At 47.0% G+C, this 15,954-nt stretch overlaps 2 protein-coding genes across 2 annotated transcripts in view; one reads left to right on the plus strand and one right to left on the minus strand.

Moving 5' to 3' along the window:
• The window catches only part of LOC119431896 (phospholipid-transporting ATPase ABCA3), a 39,653-nt gene extending 29,656 nt beyond the window's left edge, over nucleotides 1-9,997 (plus strand). Inside the window, exons 12-14 of the mRNA XM_037699337.2 lie at nucleotides 7,286-7,496; nucleotides 9,686-9,842; nucleotides 9,993-9,997. Coding sequence (XP_037555265.2) covers nucleotides 7,286-7,496; nucleotides 9,686-9,842; nucleotides 9,993-9,997 — 373 coding nt within the window. The remainder of the gene's footprint in view (nucleotides 1-7,285; nucleotides 7,497-9,685; nucleotides 9,843-9,992) is intronic.
• Nucleotides 9,998-10,027: 30 nt separating this feature from the next.
• LOC119431898 (ATP-binding cassette sub-family A member 2-like) overlaps nucleotides 10,028-15,954 on the minus strand; it is a 40,653-nt gene continuing 34,726 nt past the window's right edge. The window contains exon 11 of the mRNA XM_037699338.2: nucleotides 10,028-10,124. Within this exon, the coding sequence (XP_037555266.2) occupies nucleotides 10,028-10,124 (97 nt within the window). The remainder of the gene's footprint in view (nucleotides 10,125-15,954) is intronic.

Here is a 15,954-nt window from a genome sequence, read left to right on the forward strand (position 1 = left end):
CGCGTCTCACATCGCGTGACTATTTACGTGCTAGGACACATGTATAGAACGTGTTTCCGCAGCAGCTAGCAAGTGCTGGAAATGGAAAATTGCGTCATGCAGTGCTACGCAGAGTAGCTGACTGCCGCGCAGAGGGCTTGGTTTCGATCCCGGCGTGAACTGGGTATTCTTTTTTCTCATTGCTCCGAAGGACACCGGCCGCGGACAGCATCACCAACCGGAACAGCTATTGGATTGTGCCCATAAAAGCTTACGCTGTAAAAAAAAAAGTCACAGGCCTGCGCGGCACACGCACCATAGTCACAACGTAAGCTTATGGAGCGGCTCAAGAGTGGCTTCGATTTCGGCACCACGCACAAAAGGGTCTTCGCGGCAAGTCTCTTCGCCTCGTTTTGACGAGAACCATCTGAACTGTCCGCCCGGCGTCGACGGCGAGCTGCGGCTTGTAATGCTCTCTGCACAGCAGTCTGCTGAGCCCGACCAAGCCTTACAACTGCAACTTAATGTCAGGCACGTTGCGTTTGCAGACACCTTAACTATAGATGGTGCCACCATACTGGCGGAGGCTCGGGTCGTCCGCGCCTGCGCGCCTGCCTAGGGAGCGTTTATATGGCATTTTTCCGCTGCTCGATAGCAAGCGCTTGCGTGGCTCAGTGGCTAGAGTATCAGGCTCCCACGCAGCGGGCGCAGGTTCCATCCCGGCGGGAACCGGTTATTTTTTTCAAAAGCATTTCCGGCGGCAGTGGTTACGGTCCTCAACGGTGGCGGCGGCGGGCACCATCGCGAACCGTAACAGCTATTGGAATGAGCCCATAACAGCTTACGCTGTAAAAAGAGGCAAGTCAGATCAATCGGCCAATGTTTTTTTGAAGCCGCGAACAAACCGGAGCAGGAAGGCGCCTGCGAATGTGAAGAGAATCGCGCGCTGGGGAAAGTACTAAGGAGCTAGCTGAGCGCGCGGCAAAGCAACGCCACCTAGAGGAAAGTGTAGGTGCCGTTGAGCGAAGGAGGCGAGGCGAAACGAGGCGAAGCGTTCATTTCATTTCATTTAATTAAATTTAATTGTGGGGTCTTACGTGCCAAAACAACGATCTGATTATGATGCACGTCATAACGGGTGACTCCGGAATTATTTGGACCACCTGGAGTTCTTTGGACCACCTGGACCACCTATATCTAAGCGCACGGGTGTTTTCGTATTTCCTCTCCATCAAAATGCGGCCCCCGTGATCGGAATTTCATCCCGCGACCACCTGTTTATCGAGGGGAAACGTCCCGCGGGAGGATGGTAGGCCGAGGTAAAGCCCCTAAATAAGAAAAGTAGCGCCATCTCCTCTCTCCTCCTCCTGCGCCGGCGTTCACTCGCTCTTCTGTCGACCGTGGCTCCCCCTACGCGGTGCTGAACTAGCAGACGCTCTCCGAATGAAACGCTGTGGCTACGTGTCACTCGCGCTCTCGAACTCGTATTTTGATCGGAATTTTTCGCGTTATATTATGACTGGCTGCCGAAACAACGAGAGGACGCATAAAGGCCGTTGCGCTTAGATGGCTGTACTATTAGCGGTGATACAGTGAGCCTAAAGCCTCTAAGTCGGGCTTTAACTGAGCCATGCCACGCGCGACCTCGGCGTTGGTAGACCTGGCGCCGTCATCTCCGCGTTTCAGTAACTCCAGTCCCTCGTTGGCCAGCGGCTAACGTGCACAGCGGGCCTCTAACAATGACTACGCTGAGGGAGTGAATGATCCACCAGCTGTATATATGCAGTTGTCGTACAGGTTTCACTGACTAGTGAGCTACCGATCATTCAGGCGGAAGCGGTCCGTCGATAATGAGGCTAGTGGCTTCGCTCGCTTGCAGGAAGCCTTACACTACTCCACACATTTTTTTTTTCATTTTTTGCGGATTTGAGTAGCGCGGCAGCGGCCATCTTACAGGTGTATGCGAGGCTGCATTTGCGGTCTCGCATAGCGATTCTTCCGTTTTGCGGAAGAATCGCTTGCTTACCTCACACAGCCGGGACCATTGTGTTGGGTTGAAATCAGCCCGGCTGATTCTTTGAAGCCAGACCTTCCTCTGCGCCGCGTCTCGCTTCACAGATGGAATCCGGAAGAGTCGCTTGCCGTCTGTTTCGCGTGTTCTGCACCCGAATGCCGAGCAACACGGCAACGCGAACACTACGCCTTAAAAGCACAAAGGAGACGCGATGCGTGGTGCCTCCATACACCGCTCGCAATGGTCTGGCACCGCGATGGCGGCGGGAGCAAAAAACAAGCAAGAAAAAAAGCGCGCGAGAGCACGTGACAGCATTCAGCCAATCGGAGGGCCGAGCGCCGAGAGAACGGGCAGGAGAGGAGGAAAGCGGCGATCTTCAACACATGGCGCTACTTTTCTTTATTGAGGGGTTTTAGGCCGAGGCGCTCTGCGTTGACAGCCTCTAGGGAGCCTACATGGAACGCCGTTTAACCTCCTCTGGCAGTTGCTACAGGTTTTAACGCAATGGCGTTTAGTGCCCTGTGTCGCAGAAAATTCGGCGTCGGCATTGGCGCCCGCAGGCCGTGAAAATCGTCCCCAACCACGTTTAGGTATGCCACACCATTCTATCTTTAATGTTGCTCATACCTTTTCTTGCATTCTTGGCAAAGCTATTCTTCGGAATTTTGAGAATGACAATCCACAGACAAATGTCATGAAAGAAAACACCCACAGCACATGCATTTTATGTTAAATCTTCTCAGACTGAAATGTTAAATGTGCGAGACAAATACGGAAACCTGAAAATGATGTAATTTATTTGGTGAGGTTGTGCACTATCTCCGGGATCGGCCCACGCAAGAGGCCGCGTTTCTACCAGAAAGCTCGCCTACGTGCGCAGCGTTCGCCGCCAGTGTTTGCAAGTAACTATTTCGTTTGCATAGGCTGCAGTCGTCGGGAACCATGAGTAGCAGTCAGGGATCTTTGAATGCTATCGCGTTCCACTCTTAAAAGCGATGCTTAAGCGTCCTCCCAATTTTTTTTTTCCGCTTTGACACTCGTAATGCGAACGCATTAAAACAACTGCACTAGCATCCGGACAAGTAGCCTGTCCGGCGTTGTCTGCTAAGTATGAAACAAAGTATAGTGGATGCAAATTCACTACATAGTGTCGTTGAAAGCAGTGCCGGAGTGACCTGAATTTTCTCTCTAGCATCGCGGCAACATAAACATAAAACTTCTGCTTAAACGTAGCGAGACTGATGTGTGAAAATGACAAAGGAACATAATGAAAAGCCAGCGTTTTTCGAAAGCTGAAAGGTATGTCGCATTTTCAGCAAGTTTGACGATATAGGACCTTCCAGCAGTCACAACTTTTAACCTGCAGTTCATAGTTGTTTTATTGATAATTTGTGTTTCAACCTACATGAATAACAGTACATATGCCAGCTAGGAACTGAAGGGGTGTTCCTTCTAGTTCATGGCGCCAAACGAGAATTCGTCTAATTGAATAGTGCCTTATGTGCCCCTTCGTCAAGGTGGTTAGATCCACCGCAGAAGCACTGAACGCAGAACAACAGCTGGAGAGAGTGTGAAAACATTTGCCCTATCTGACAAGGACCTTGAAGCAAAGATACGATACGTTCCAAATATAGCCTGCCAAGGGTACGAGGTGTTTAGAATCAATATCCATGGGCAGCGGGATATATTTCCGGGAATGCGTTTCTGAATATTAGCAGGTTTTATAATGAAAAGTTAGTTATACAGGTATAGTTGATGGGTCTAGACGCGACTCTTAGAAGAGTGCACCTATGTTTTGGTCCTGATGTTTGAGTATATTAACGCGATAGCTTTTAGGGACCCGTGTCATAGAAAATCCGGCGTCGGCAACCGGCGTGTGATTGCGGGTGGCGGAGAAAATCCTCCAACCACATCGGCCGCGCAGGCCCTCCACGTGGTGCAAGGTTTTAGTGAACAAACATTGAATTTCTCACAGTGAAATCCGCCAGAAAAATGGTAAGTTACGACTTTCGCATTCGGCGTCGGATTCGCCGTCGGATTGTAATTTGAATGTACGAGAAAGCCTCATTCTGCTACGAGGAAACTCACACATTTCTACCAGACCTGCGCGCGTCGGGGCAATAGCAAACAATTAATAAAATAACAAAAAAGGTGCTAGGGCCTTCACATGTTAATATAAAGCCGGGGGCAGCACATCGTCCCTCCGCTTGAAAGCGGGGGGGGGGGGGGGGGTTGTTTACACAGACGGCTGTTGCGTATGGCGCGGCCGCGCGAGCCTTGTCTTGAATACGATCTGCGATGGGAACAGCGTAGGCATCTAAGCGCACCGAGGGATGCTAGCTTCATGTGCGCTAAGTACCCATACGCTTGCGCATCACCCGCATTCAGGAAGTGAACCGTCACATTTTTTGGAAAAAGAGATATCCGGAACCAGCCGAGGCAACTAATACAAATGAGTCGACGCATTTTTTTCAGCAATGAAGCAGTTTGCTAATGTATTGCGCAGATACGGAGAAATTTAGATGTGCCTATTAAAGAGACAGTTATTTAGCATGCCTGTGTCTGGTGCATTCGGTGTGGTTAGCTTCCACGCCTTGACAGCAACATAATCAGTTAAGTCAGCTGTCTTTTTTTCTTCGCTTGGTAATTGCTTCTCGAATTGTGGTGAGCGAACTGCGGTACATGAACTGAAGTGTTGAAGCCAGCGTGGATTCACAGTTTATAACGTAAACTTTAACTCCAAGCTTCTTGTCTGTTGCAAAGAAAGACGTCTCCAATTAACATTTCGCTCAGTTTTCAGCTTATTCAAGAAATAAAAGCAGGTTGGGGGACATTGATGCTTCTCAGCGATGAACAAGGACAGTTTGCGTCAAACACCGTGACAATCTTTCGTATATCCATCTGTACGTGGCGCGTAGTCTTGGGCTAACGAAGCCAACACCACCTAGATAGCACAAGGCCTGTTCACTTCGAACCATCAAGTCATGCTACCTGGCCCAACTGCCATTGAACCTAATCGGGATGCTTCCGAGTAAGCCGTGGTGCCGTCACCGCTTTCATCACGCCAGCCTTGGCAATGGAAATTTCGGGCCGTGTAGCATGACGTCATAGATCAGAGTGAGCAGGCCTTGTGCTACCTAGGTGGTGCTGACTAAGCACCGACAAAAACGTCTTAACCACGCACATAGTGCTACGGGAATGATTTGATTTGTAGAAATCAAAGAGCGTTGCTCTCTGCTTAGGCGTGCCACATGTGCTTTGAACCATGGCAGGCAACAAAAACTGGTTTGAAGTAGTAACAATCAGCTAGTGGGGTGCGTCCATTCAAAACGTAATTACTTTGAAGAATGGCGTCTTTTGAGCACCCGTTGTCGCACTCTGTAGGTCAATTACTCACAGGGAACCCTGATCACGAGAAAGAAATTTACAGAAGAATAAAATTGGGTTGGAGTGCATACGGCAGGCATTGCCAAATCCTGACTGCGAGCTTACCACTGTCGTTGAAAAGAAAAGTGTACATGCAATCATTGCATTCTACCGGTGCTAACATATGGGGCAGAAACTTGGAGGTTAACAAAGAAGCTCGAGAACAAGTTAAGGACCACACAAAGAGCGATGGAACGAAAAATCTTAGGACTAACGTTAAGAGACAGGAAGAGAGCGGTGTGGATCAGAGAACAAACGGGGATAGCCGATATTCTAGTTGACATTAAGCGGAAGAAATGGAGCTGGTCAGGCCATGTAATGCGTAGGATGGATAACCGATGACCATTAGGGTTACAGAATGGATACCAAGTTCTAGAAGGGAAGCGCAGCCGAGGACGCCAGAAAACCAGGTGGGATGATGAAGTTAGGAAATTTGCAGGCGCAAGTCAGGGGTAATTGGAGATCGCAGGGAGAGGCCTTCGTCCTGCAGTGGACATAAAATATAGGCTGATGATGATGATGATGTCGCACTCTATGCTTGAACCATTTTATGCTGGACCGGTAACCGTTATTATTTTTTTCGGTTCAGGCACGTCCTAAAAATACGGGTTTGGGTGCAGGTTCCACTCCGGATAAAATTCCGGTTCGCATACTTTTTTTTATTTACAAATACTGCCGTCTCAGTGTGAGACATTGCGATAGCAGTTATAATGACGCTCCAGGTGCATTTCTTCCCTCACCGTCGGCATCGTCGTGATGTGCCGTATAAGTCTATGAGCGATGACGTCGTCGCCGGACGCCGATTTCTGTATGTGGGAGGGACAGCGTGCAAGGTTGAGCCGACGAAGACGACTCAATCTCGCGCGCGCACGGAAGGAACGCGAGGAGGAAGCGCGCAGTCTTCCGTCGCGCGGATGGCACGGGGGGTAAAGGAGGGGGGCGTGTTCTACTGCGACGGTTGCTGCGTATGAAGCGGCCGCTCGAGCCCCATCTAGAAAGCGATCTGCGATGTCCGCCGTGTTTTCGCCGCTTAGTTCGCGCTGAAGCAAGAGGCAGCACGAAGGTCGATTGGCTCGCTCCCGCCGCGCTTCCTCACTCCAGCATTTTTACAGCAAGTTTCCGCGGTCATCGAGTGAGATGTGTTCATGTTTGATTGTGCGCGCATGACACCATGCTTGTTAATTTAGTTAGTAAGCGAATGCTTACGCGTTTACACGGCCGATAGTACTGCTATCCTTAGTATAGCTGCCCGTATAGCTGTCTACTTGCGTCGTGTAGCTGTGTACTAAATTGCTGGCGCAATCGGTGATTAGCCTTTCGGGCAAAACGGCGATTTTTTTTAATTTTTTATGTTGTTTGAGACGCCAGTTTATACAGTGTTCTAAAGAAAATTAGTTTTTTTTGTTTACCTTTGCGTCGGAAGTGACGACAGGTTACGGAAAATGTCAACACATAACAGGAACAGCTGTTGTAGGCCAATTAGAAGAGAAATTAGGGTTAGTTCATGCTCATTACAGAATTGATACATATTTAACTGTCGTTATCAGAACGTGCAACAAGAATGAGAAGCGCACAAGACAATAGCGTCGTGTCCTTTGTCCTTGTCGTTCTTGTTTCACGTTCTTTTAAACAAAGATGCGAGAGCCTACAGAACAAGAACGAAAGAAGAACGAACAACACACAAGACCATAGCGTCGTGTCCTTTGGCCTTTTCCTTCTTGTTTCACGTTCGTTTAGTGCTATTTATCTCTAGTGTTCCGGCAAGAAAGCATTTGCTATTGCTGGAGCAAACTGAGACATACCCACGAACACATTCCTCAAGAATAGGTTATTTTTTGACCTATTCTTTTTTGCCATGTTACACAGGTGTGGTGGCTCACCGGCATTCCTGAAGCAGCGCTTCGGTACCGGGTACCACATGAAGGTTCACAAGCGCCGTAGTTGCAACGTGATGGCTGTTCTGAATCTGCTGCGCGATTACGCGCCGAAAGCCCGCCTGCAGAGCAACTCGGACAACGAGGCAGTTTTCATCTTAGGACAAATTATCACTACCCGCAAGACCGTCGCCATGTTCATGGTACTTCGCAAACCATCATGCCTGTGGACGCAGTTTGAAGTTGATTCTGTGATGGTTCTTTGTTATCTAAAGTGGGTCGCGCATGGAAACAACCACAAAAAATGCTAAGTGAAAGCCCGTATAGCTTAGCCTTAATGTATTTCTGATCATAATCAAATACTTAACATGTTTCCAGCCTGCTAATATTGTGCTGCGCGTTTTAAGGAAAGGTAAGGGGCATTAAATTTAAGATGATTATATACATCATTTCGCTCGGCATTCAATTCACGGATGATGCAATTTGCATTTAAATAAAGATGCCAGAGCCTGCAGATTCAATTAAGGAACCCGTTTTTTTATTTGTTCGACCAATGTTTTATTATAGAAAAGTTGTTGAAAATATCAAAGTAAAAAAATTACTTGAACATCGTGTTCACAACTCTTTCATTAAACATGAGAAATGATACCACAAGTCTGTAAATTATAAGTGTTAAAGAAATCTTGAGGGGACAAAATTTATTCTTTTTTGCCCCTCCATAAGTATACCATGGATTTGTGAGTAGGCACAACGTCGCATGTTCGATTCCAGCCATGCCGGTCGCATTCCGATGGGGGCGAAAGTCAAGAACGTTCGTGTACCATGCGATGGATGAACGTTAAAGAACTCTAGGTAGTCTGGAGCCCTACACTACGGCGTGCCTCCTAATTAAATCGTGGCTTTGGAAAGTAAGAACGCATAATTTAACTTTAATTTGCGAGTGCGACTTTAGACAACCCCCGTAAACATTGTAAAAATCAATATTTCAGATAAGCTGCAAGCTAATATATCAATTTTTTCGGCTTCTGGGGGGAATTCAGAAAGCTTTTTGTTCGCATCTGCTTTTTGACATTGTCCGGCTTCCTTGACTAATGCGATGACCAGCAACATGATTGGCTGGAATTTGCTCTTACAAACAATTCTAACGTAAGATATGTTTGTTAATGTGGACTCAAATGTTCTACGAGAGGAAGTTTGCAGAACTGCGTTATCGTGTTCTTGGTGCAGACGTGCGGATTTGTAATCTCGATTTCCAACGTTTCGATTCTCCAACGTTTGTCGCAAAATCTTGAAAGCCCTAATCAAAATGCCTAATCAAAATTGTATCGATGTCTTCGTGAGCGGTCTCTATGTTGCGTGCGGTAAAGATAGTAGCGTGAATAAAGCGAACAATGTAAGCTTCACTGCTGTGACAGTATGGGGAACTACACCCTATGTGTTTTAGTTAACTTTCCTTCGCAACAGCAGAACGGCTGCTCTATTAACGTGGCAGGTGGTTTGGCAAACCACAAAAGATGCAGACTCACCAGCTCACAGTGACGTCAAAACTTTTGATGGTTTCTGCTCAGCCCTAGTTTGTTTTTTAATGGTAAAGATGGTCCATGCTGCATTATAAACGAACTAGAGTCAGCATGAAAAGTTTCTAGAACATTTCCCGCGCCAAATTGATCCATTAGGCCAAGAAACTGTTTTAGAATAGTTGACGGCCGCGATTACGCGACCTGCGCTATAAGGCACCAGTGCGAAATCCCAGAAACGGAAGTTCGCACTTTGCTATATTCGATAACAACTGAGGTTTTCTCATGAAATGATTGAGAACAGACTTTTTTTGCAAGAGTACCTTACCAGCTTAAACTTTACTGATGCTCCTTCGTGTACCTTTTCTGCCATTTCGCAGCGGGAATCGCGTCGACGTTGTTACTCATAGACTCGACTTTATACTATAACACGATTGTCACACCACCGATGGAAGATTCAGAACGGGTGACGATTGCACGAGCCAGCTTACCTTTCTAGCGCATATCGGCACCTCCAGATCTGCGAGTGAAATTGAAGTGTCTCCGACGGAGCAAGGGATGAGTGAGTGCGCGTGGAGAATACCGTAACTGAACACCACAAGCACGTACAACAAGCTGATAATGACCATCATTATTAAACCCTGGAAGGCCCTAAGGAGGGCGTTGTATGGGAGGGCGTTGTATATGCAAAATGGAATACGAATGGAAGCAAAACAGGAATACAAGCGTCAATCGAAACCAATGCGCCAAAATGATAAAACAAAGACTCTTCTCACGAAGTGAAACAAGCATTATTCGCGAAAAACAACGACGCGTAGCGATAGCCACGTCTCGTGTGATGTCTCGTAACACTCGGTGCTCTGGTTTGCTGCCAGGACATCGAGCAGCGCAGCGCTGATCTGGGAATCGTGTCGGTGGGCCTGACCGTGACCTCCCTGGAGGACGTACTGGTGAGAGTGGGCGAAGACCAGCACGTCCACGGCAAGCTTACGCCACTCGACAACGAGGAGCTTCCCGCAATCGATGCCAAGAGTAAGCCGCAGCGTGCAAAGTTTTGGAAACCTTCTTGTGCTACGTAATAGGCGCTGGTCTAGCAAGGAATGTCCAAAGCTGGAGCCAACGTTGCAGCAAAGGGACTTGCGATTGTCAGCGCAAATCCTTTTGTCTAAATGTTGAATCCAGCCTGAGACATCTCTTGTTAAACCGTAGTTCGTCACTTACTTTTTCCATCTTTTCGTAACCTGACGGCAGCAAAACACTTTCTTGAAACTCTGGCTCGAGCCAGGGACAATAGTTGTTGGACCCCTCAGCTTCCTGTAAACATGACAAAGACAGGTTACGTTGTTGAAACGCTGCCTCCAGCCTGAGACAAGCTGTCGGACTACTGTTGACTAGTTGAAGGCCTTGCTGTGAAGCTGACGAAGACAAAATACGCTATTGAAATGTTGGTTCAAATATGACAGATGCCTTCATTATTTATGGCAACGTATGTACTGTGAACGTTAGCTGAATAAAAATAAATGACCATGCTAATATTGGTAGGCTAGGACATGGTGACTTCAGATGCCTAGCGCCATCAAAATCGCAAATTTGTGGTAGAATTCATTGTAGCGGACTCTCAATATCAGCAATAGCTTTCGTGTGTGACCTTTCTGCACAATTTTATGTAGTTCGATGGTCGACTGCAAACCTTATTGGTATTCAAGCAGACATAGTAATCATTGCATCGCTGCCAAGCTCAATGTCAAAAACGATGTCACGCTCACAAGGTATCTTGGTGTAATGTTCTACTTAACCTTCCTGCCAAGCACAATGCTTGTCTTATTGACACCCTACACCATATCGTACTGTAATGTTCCACTTAACCTTGCCGCAAACTCCCTCGTAACCAATGCCACACACGGAACACAGTAGTTCTCCACCTCTTCAGTCACTTGGGAAATGTCTGACATGAATCACAAACGATCCAACATGGTCCACTCAAACTTGGAATTCGTCCTCAATGGAATATCTGAAGTGCTTGCTTACTGGCAACTCCAGCCAGACTTTTCTGATCGAGGCACATTGACGACGAGATTCATGTCTCGGGCGTAGCCCCTATTCCGTTTCGTTAAGATGTCATGGCTGCGATGTCACGTTGTGTGCGGGCCGCATCCACCTGTTCCACTCACCGTTCACGTACTTCATCTTTTGAAAGCGAAAGTGTTTTGTGCCTTGGTCCACCGTCAACATGCTGCAACGAATGTGACGTCGGCGCGAACGCGTAAAATATGCTCTCTCGCTCACGCCAATACGCTCACGTCAATGCTCACGCTGATGGGGTGCGGCTGTAGCCTGGCACGTGGCCCTTTTTTTACCGAGTTAGATTCTCCATTCAAAGTAACTGAGGTCGCTAAAGGAGGCTTCGATACGGAAGCTGTCACAAATTAGTCTCACAATGAGCACGAGTTTTATTATGAAGGATTTGCCATTACTGCAGTATATTGCTGTCGAAAGCTGTAATTTCACAGGAAGCAGAGTGTGTTAAATGTAAATGACGCCACACTGCAGTGTAACATTCAAAGAGCACGTTTACACCCTGAATGCCCGACGTATCGTACACACTTCGCCGAGTTTGATGCCCCAAAATGCTGATTTAATCCCGAGAAACATTATTGTCCATACTCGCTTCTTAATGTGCTGGATTGAAGTTTTAGGCGTGGATAATTCAGCAAACTAACTACTAATTCATTACTACCATACTAATTATATTTAAGTTCTAATACCATTCTATTCTTTTTGTACAATTCTGCTCTCCATTGCCAGCAATAAAGGGGAACGAGTTGTTCTAATTTTCCTTGACATGGAACTCTGGCATTACAGGGCCAAATGGTTCCCGTGAGCTGCACAGAAGAGATATGGAAATAAATGTTGTCATAAAGTACAAAAGCTGATCAATGATGTCATTTTCAAGAATGCAAAATCTTTCGGTGTTTATAGCGCACTCATATTTGCTAACTTTTTTTTTGTAATCCGAAGCACTCGAACCGAAATCTTGCTGTGCATCTTTCAGTGCACTGGCCATTCTCAATCAGTGGAGTATTAACGCCATAACGTTGTCGTCGTTATCATGACACCACCGTCGTCATCTTTGTCATTTTAGGTGTCTAAGTGCTATCATTGTCATACTGCAGTGGTCGTGCTGCTGTCATTGTTGTGTTTTCTGGGAATCGTGCCACCTTCGTTGTAACAAGTGCAAGCTACATTTCGTACGAACCTGACTGACTATAGCTCATTTCGTACCTTTATCGAACATTGAGCTGACATTGCACCCTTCACAATTGTATGCTTTCCTGCGCTTACCAATTGGAATATATTATATGCCATATGGTGTAATCCCCTGTTTGTTCCTACATAAACCATATGGTAACAAACAGGATTGTGGTACAGGGCATATAAAAATTTTCAATAGAGCTATGTTTGAATGGAACTAGCAAAAAGCAATAGATTACTTATGGATGGGAAATATGACTGCTGCGTTTTTCTCTCTTTTTAAGTATTTTAGTGCTGCAGTGCGTCCATGTCATATTGTACATATGTCATGCCATGTTCTGTTTGCATTAGCGAACAAAATTTCTCAAATGAGCTTGTGGCGCAGACGCTCACTATATTGTGGCATTTAGGTCATTCGGAAAGATGAATGAAACTTGACAGCAGGTTCATGGAATGCAGTGTGAGGCTACCGATACATTTGTCGTCTGGGCGGACACGTTAAAGACCGCTTCGCACATTCCGCAACTACGTGGCTTTTGTTATAGGTTTCGTCATGCAATGACGGCTAAATTTTGGAAATCTAAATACACTCCTACTGAATGGCCGAAGCTAGGAGGGTGCATCCCCTAACTTCTGCGCATGAATGAAAGAACACGCGTTGTTTTCGGTTATTTCAGAAGCGGGTACGGACAATTAGCGACCAAACTGCCTATCGCAGTGAGTGCTGCGTAGCAATTAAAAAAATAGAATTCGCATCTATTGTTCTCGAAACACTTCAAAACAATACGCTTTGTTCACGCTAAAAAACTATACTACAAGATTTAAAAATGTTCCGGGTGCCTCGCTGTTTATTGAATGCGGATCTTAGTGCCAGTGGAAGTCGGGCAACTAAGGTGTTGCCGGAATCAATTTGTCTAGACAAGTAAACGCAGCATCAATGTTGCGCACGCCCTGCGAAAGGAGCTTCCGGGTATAATAAACAAGATTTCCTTAAGCGAATGAGTGAAATGGGAAAATGTGACGTTCAATTCGTCACTCGATTTCTTTTTTACGGCTGACTTCTTGCCATTCTAGGCACCGTTTGTACTGAATAGATAAACGTGTGATGAGTAGCATGGTTGCGAACAATTAACGTAGGATTCCTTGGCAAAGGAACGATTGTGCCTTATTTTACACTGCTTCAGCAAAACATGGTGAATGCCGTGCCTTTCCCTAACAGAGACAGAAGGCGCCACGTACTTAGATATTTTTCCCGGCACCGCATTGTTTGACTACGCAGTCTAGTCGCTCAGTGCGAAACAGACACGTAGTTCTTAAAACACATTATTATAGGGACTATACAGAGGAACAATAAGGTGAGCTAGTACTAGTACATTACACATTCCTAGATTGCCGAAAAGGTAAGTCTCATGGGGATTCCAGGTTTGTTAAACGGGAGGATACGCAAAACCGGATCACACCTGGCAACGCTGCTTTCAATTTTTATGACTTCAGGGATTGCGGCAGTGATATTCCTTGTCGAAAGGCAGTTCTGCAAGTAACACGTCGAACCTTCTTATCGTATAAGAAATCGCGCACTGTCAGGCAACAGCGGGGACTCTCACTCCAGAATTTATTTCGGCACTTTCTTGGCGCTATTGTGTGTTCGTACGGCTTTCATCCTGCCTACTTGTCAAATTTTTTGGATGCTTCACACCGGCTACGAAACTGCAATCAGAGAGCTTACAATGTCGCCTGAAGTAGTCAATTGTTTATTGATAAGGAAGGACAACCTTGCATTCTATCCGAACCAAACGGTAAATGTAACAAGTTCTTATGACGTTTTGTAAAAGCTGTTCTCAAGGGGTTGAAACGGTTGAATAATTCTACGCGTTATAGTGTGAAATCGTGACGTCCCACTAACGTATACCAACGCTGCCGTTCGGACGGGAAATTTAGGAGAAAGGCATGACCCTCATTGTTTCCTCTAGTAATCAAAATTTTTTGCGGTGATTAATCGAAAACGGCGTTTTTCAAGAAAAATGCGGGCAGTTTAAACTGACATAGCCTTTATTTTTATTTTTTTATTTAAAGAGAACTGGCTCAGTGTCACCTCCGGCCCCGCAGGGGCGTCTGCGTCAGCAGGCGTTTGGTGTGTTGCGACACCACGGACCCGAGCACAGGGGGGTTGGACCCTCCCGCGTCTCAACTTGCGCGGCTTAGCCGTGTCCGGGGAAAAGGGTATCCTGGAGGCTGAGCCGAAGCCGGGTGTTTGGACCTTTATGGCCCCCCGGCGGAGGCAACACACCTCTTTCGCCTCGGGCGAAATCGGTAGTTGCCTTTTCCTGTCTCTCTCTCCCTCCAACCTTCGTCTTTCTCTCTCACTTTCCATCTCTCCTGTCTTCTCTTCACTTCGTTTTACTTCCAATTTTCCAGGCAGCAAGGGTGAACCTGGTGCAGTTTATCCAGCCTTGGGTCTATTATAATAGGTTATAGTGGCTATGTACAGCGGGCGTCTTCGTTGCCTTCGGGTTTCGTAGCGTCCCCTTGTTGGGCTCCGTGGTGGGAGGCTGGCATAGCTACCGAAATTATAGCAACTTATATGGCTTTTTCGTCGTTCCCCCGACTCCCCGATCACCCTCTTTCCAAGAGATGGCACACCGTTGACTCTCTGAAGCTTTTTGTCCAGACCAAAGAAATATACCCGAAGTACCACGTGCTAAGTTGTCAAAACACTGATAAAACTGCAAGAACACTATCACCATTTGTTGTTGCAAAATGCCTTACTGAGAAACAAGGTTAAGGTTATAAGGTCACAAAAATGGCCAGTGGCGATCGCTTGCTAGAACTAATTGACAAGAAGCAGTTCGAGAAACTGTCTGGACTTGCTGAAATTGGCAATACCCATGTCTCGATGAACCCCCACCGATCTCTGAACAGTTCACGCGGAGTTATATCGGAACAAGATTTCCTTGACTTGAGTGAAACCGAGCTCCTTGAGGGCTGGAAGGAACAGCATGTGACAAATGTCCAAAGAATTAAGATCAGGTGGGATGACAAAGAGATCCCCACTAAACACTTAATTTTGACGTTTTGTAAAAGTACATTGCCAGAATATATTGAAACAGGCTATCTGAAAATCAAACTTAGGCCCTAATTCCAAACCCGCGCCGTTGCTTTAAGTGCCAGCGATTTGGTCACGGCTCTCAAAGCTGCCGGGGCCGTACCACATGTGCAAAGTGTGCGTCGCACGATCATCCTGCCGACAATTGTACTGATACACTACAGTGCGCAAACTGCGACGGTGACCACCCTGCATACTCCCGCTCATGTCCTTCCTGGAAAAAGGAAAAAGAAATAATTACGTTAAACGTCAAAGAAAACATTTCCTTTCAGGAAGCGCGAAAGCGCATTTCCTTCCTACATATCGCAGGGTATGCTGGTGCAGCGCGTAAGGGGGCAACGCCGCAGCGGACTCCGGCATCGGCCCGGCCCATAAAGAGTGTGGCCGCGGCTGTGCCACAAGCCCCCCAGGCGACAGCAGCCAGCGCTGCTACGCCATCTCTTAAGGAGGGCCCATCGACCTCTGGTTTGGTGGCCTCCAAGGCCCTGCTTTCTGATGCAAGGCCTACCCAGAAAACACCCCGCTCGAATGAGCGGAAGTCCAGCGGCTCCCTGGAGTCGATGGACACAACTACAAGCCAGCCAGCGCTCCCAGCGCCTCGTGAGCGGCGCGAATCTCGCGACCGCTCCAAGAAAGACAAAAGACAGATTACGGGGCCTGGAAAGGCTCCGTAAGCCAACTTGACTCCTCTTGACACACAGCACAAGAACAAAAACAATATGGATACACAAATATTCCCCTGGAACGTGAGAGTATTATGCACAACCTCGATGACGGTTAAAGAACTCT

Source organism: Dermacentor silvarum, chromosome 10 (genome assembly GCF_013339745.2).
Source record: "Dermacentor silvarum isolate Dsil-2018 chromosome 10, BIME_Dsil_1.4, whole genome shotgun sequence".
NCBI lineage: Eukaryota > Metazoa > Arthropoda > Arachnida > Ixodida > Ixodidae > Dermacentor > Dermacentor silvarum.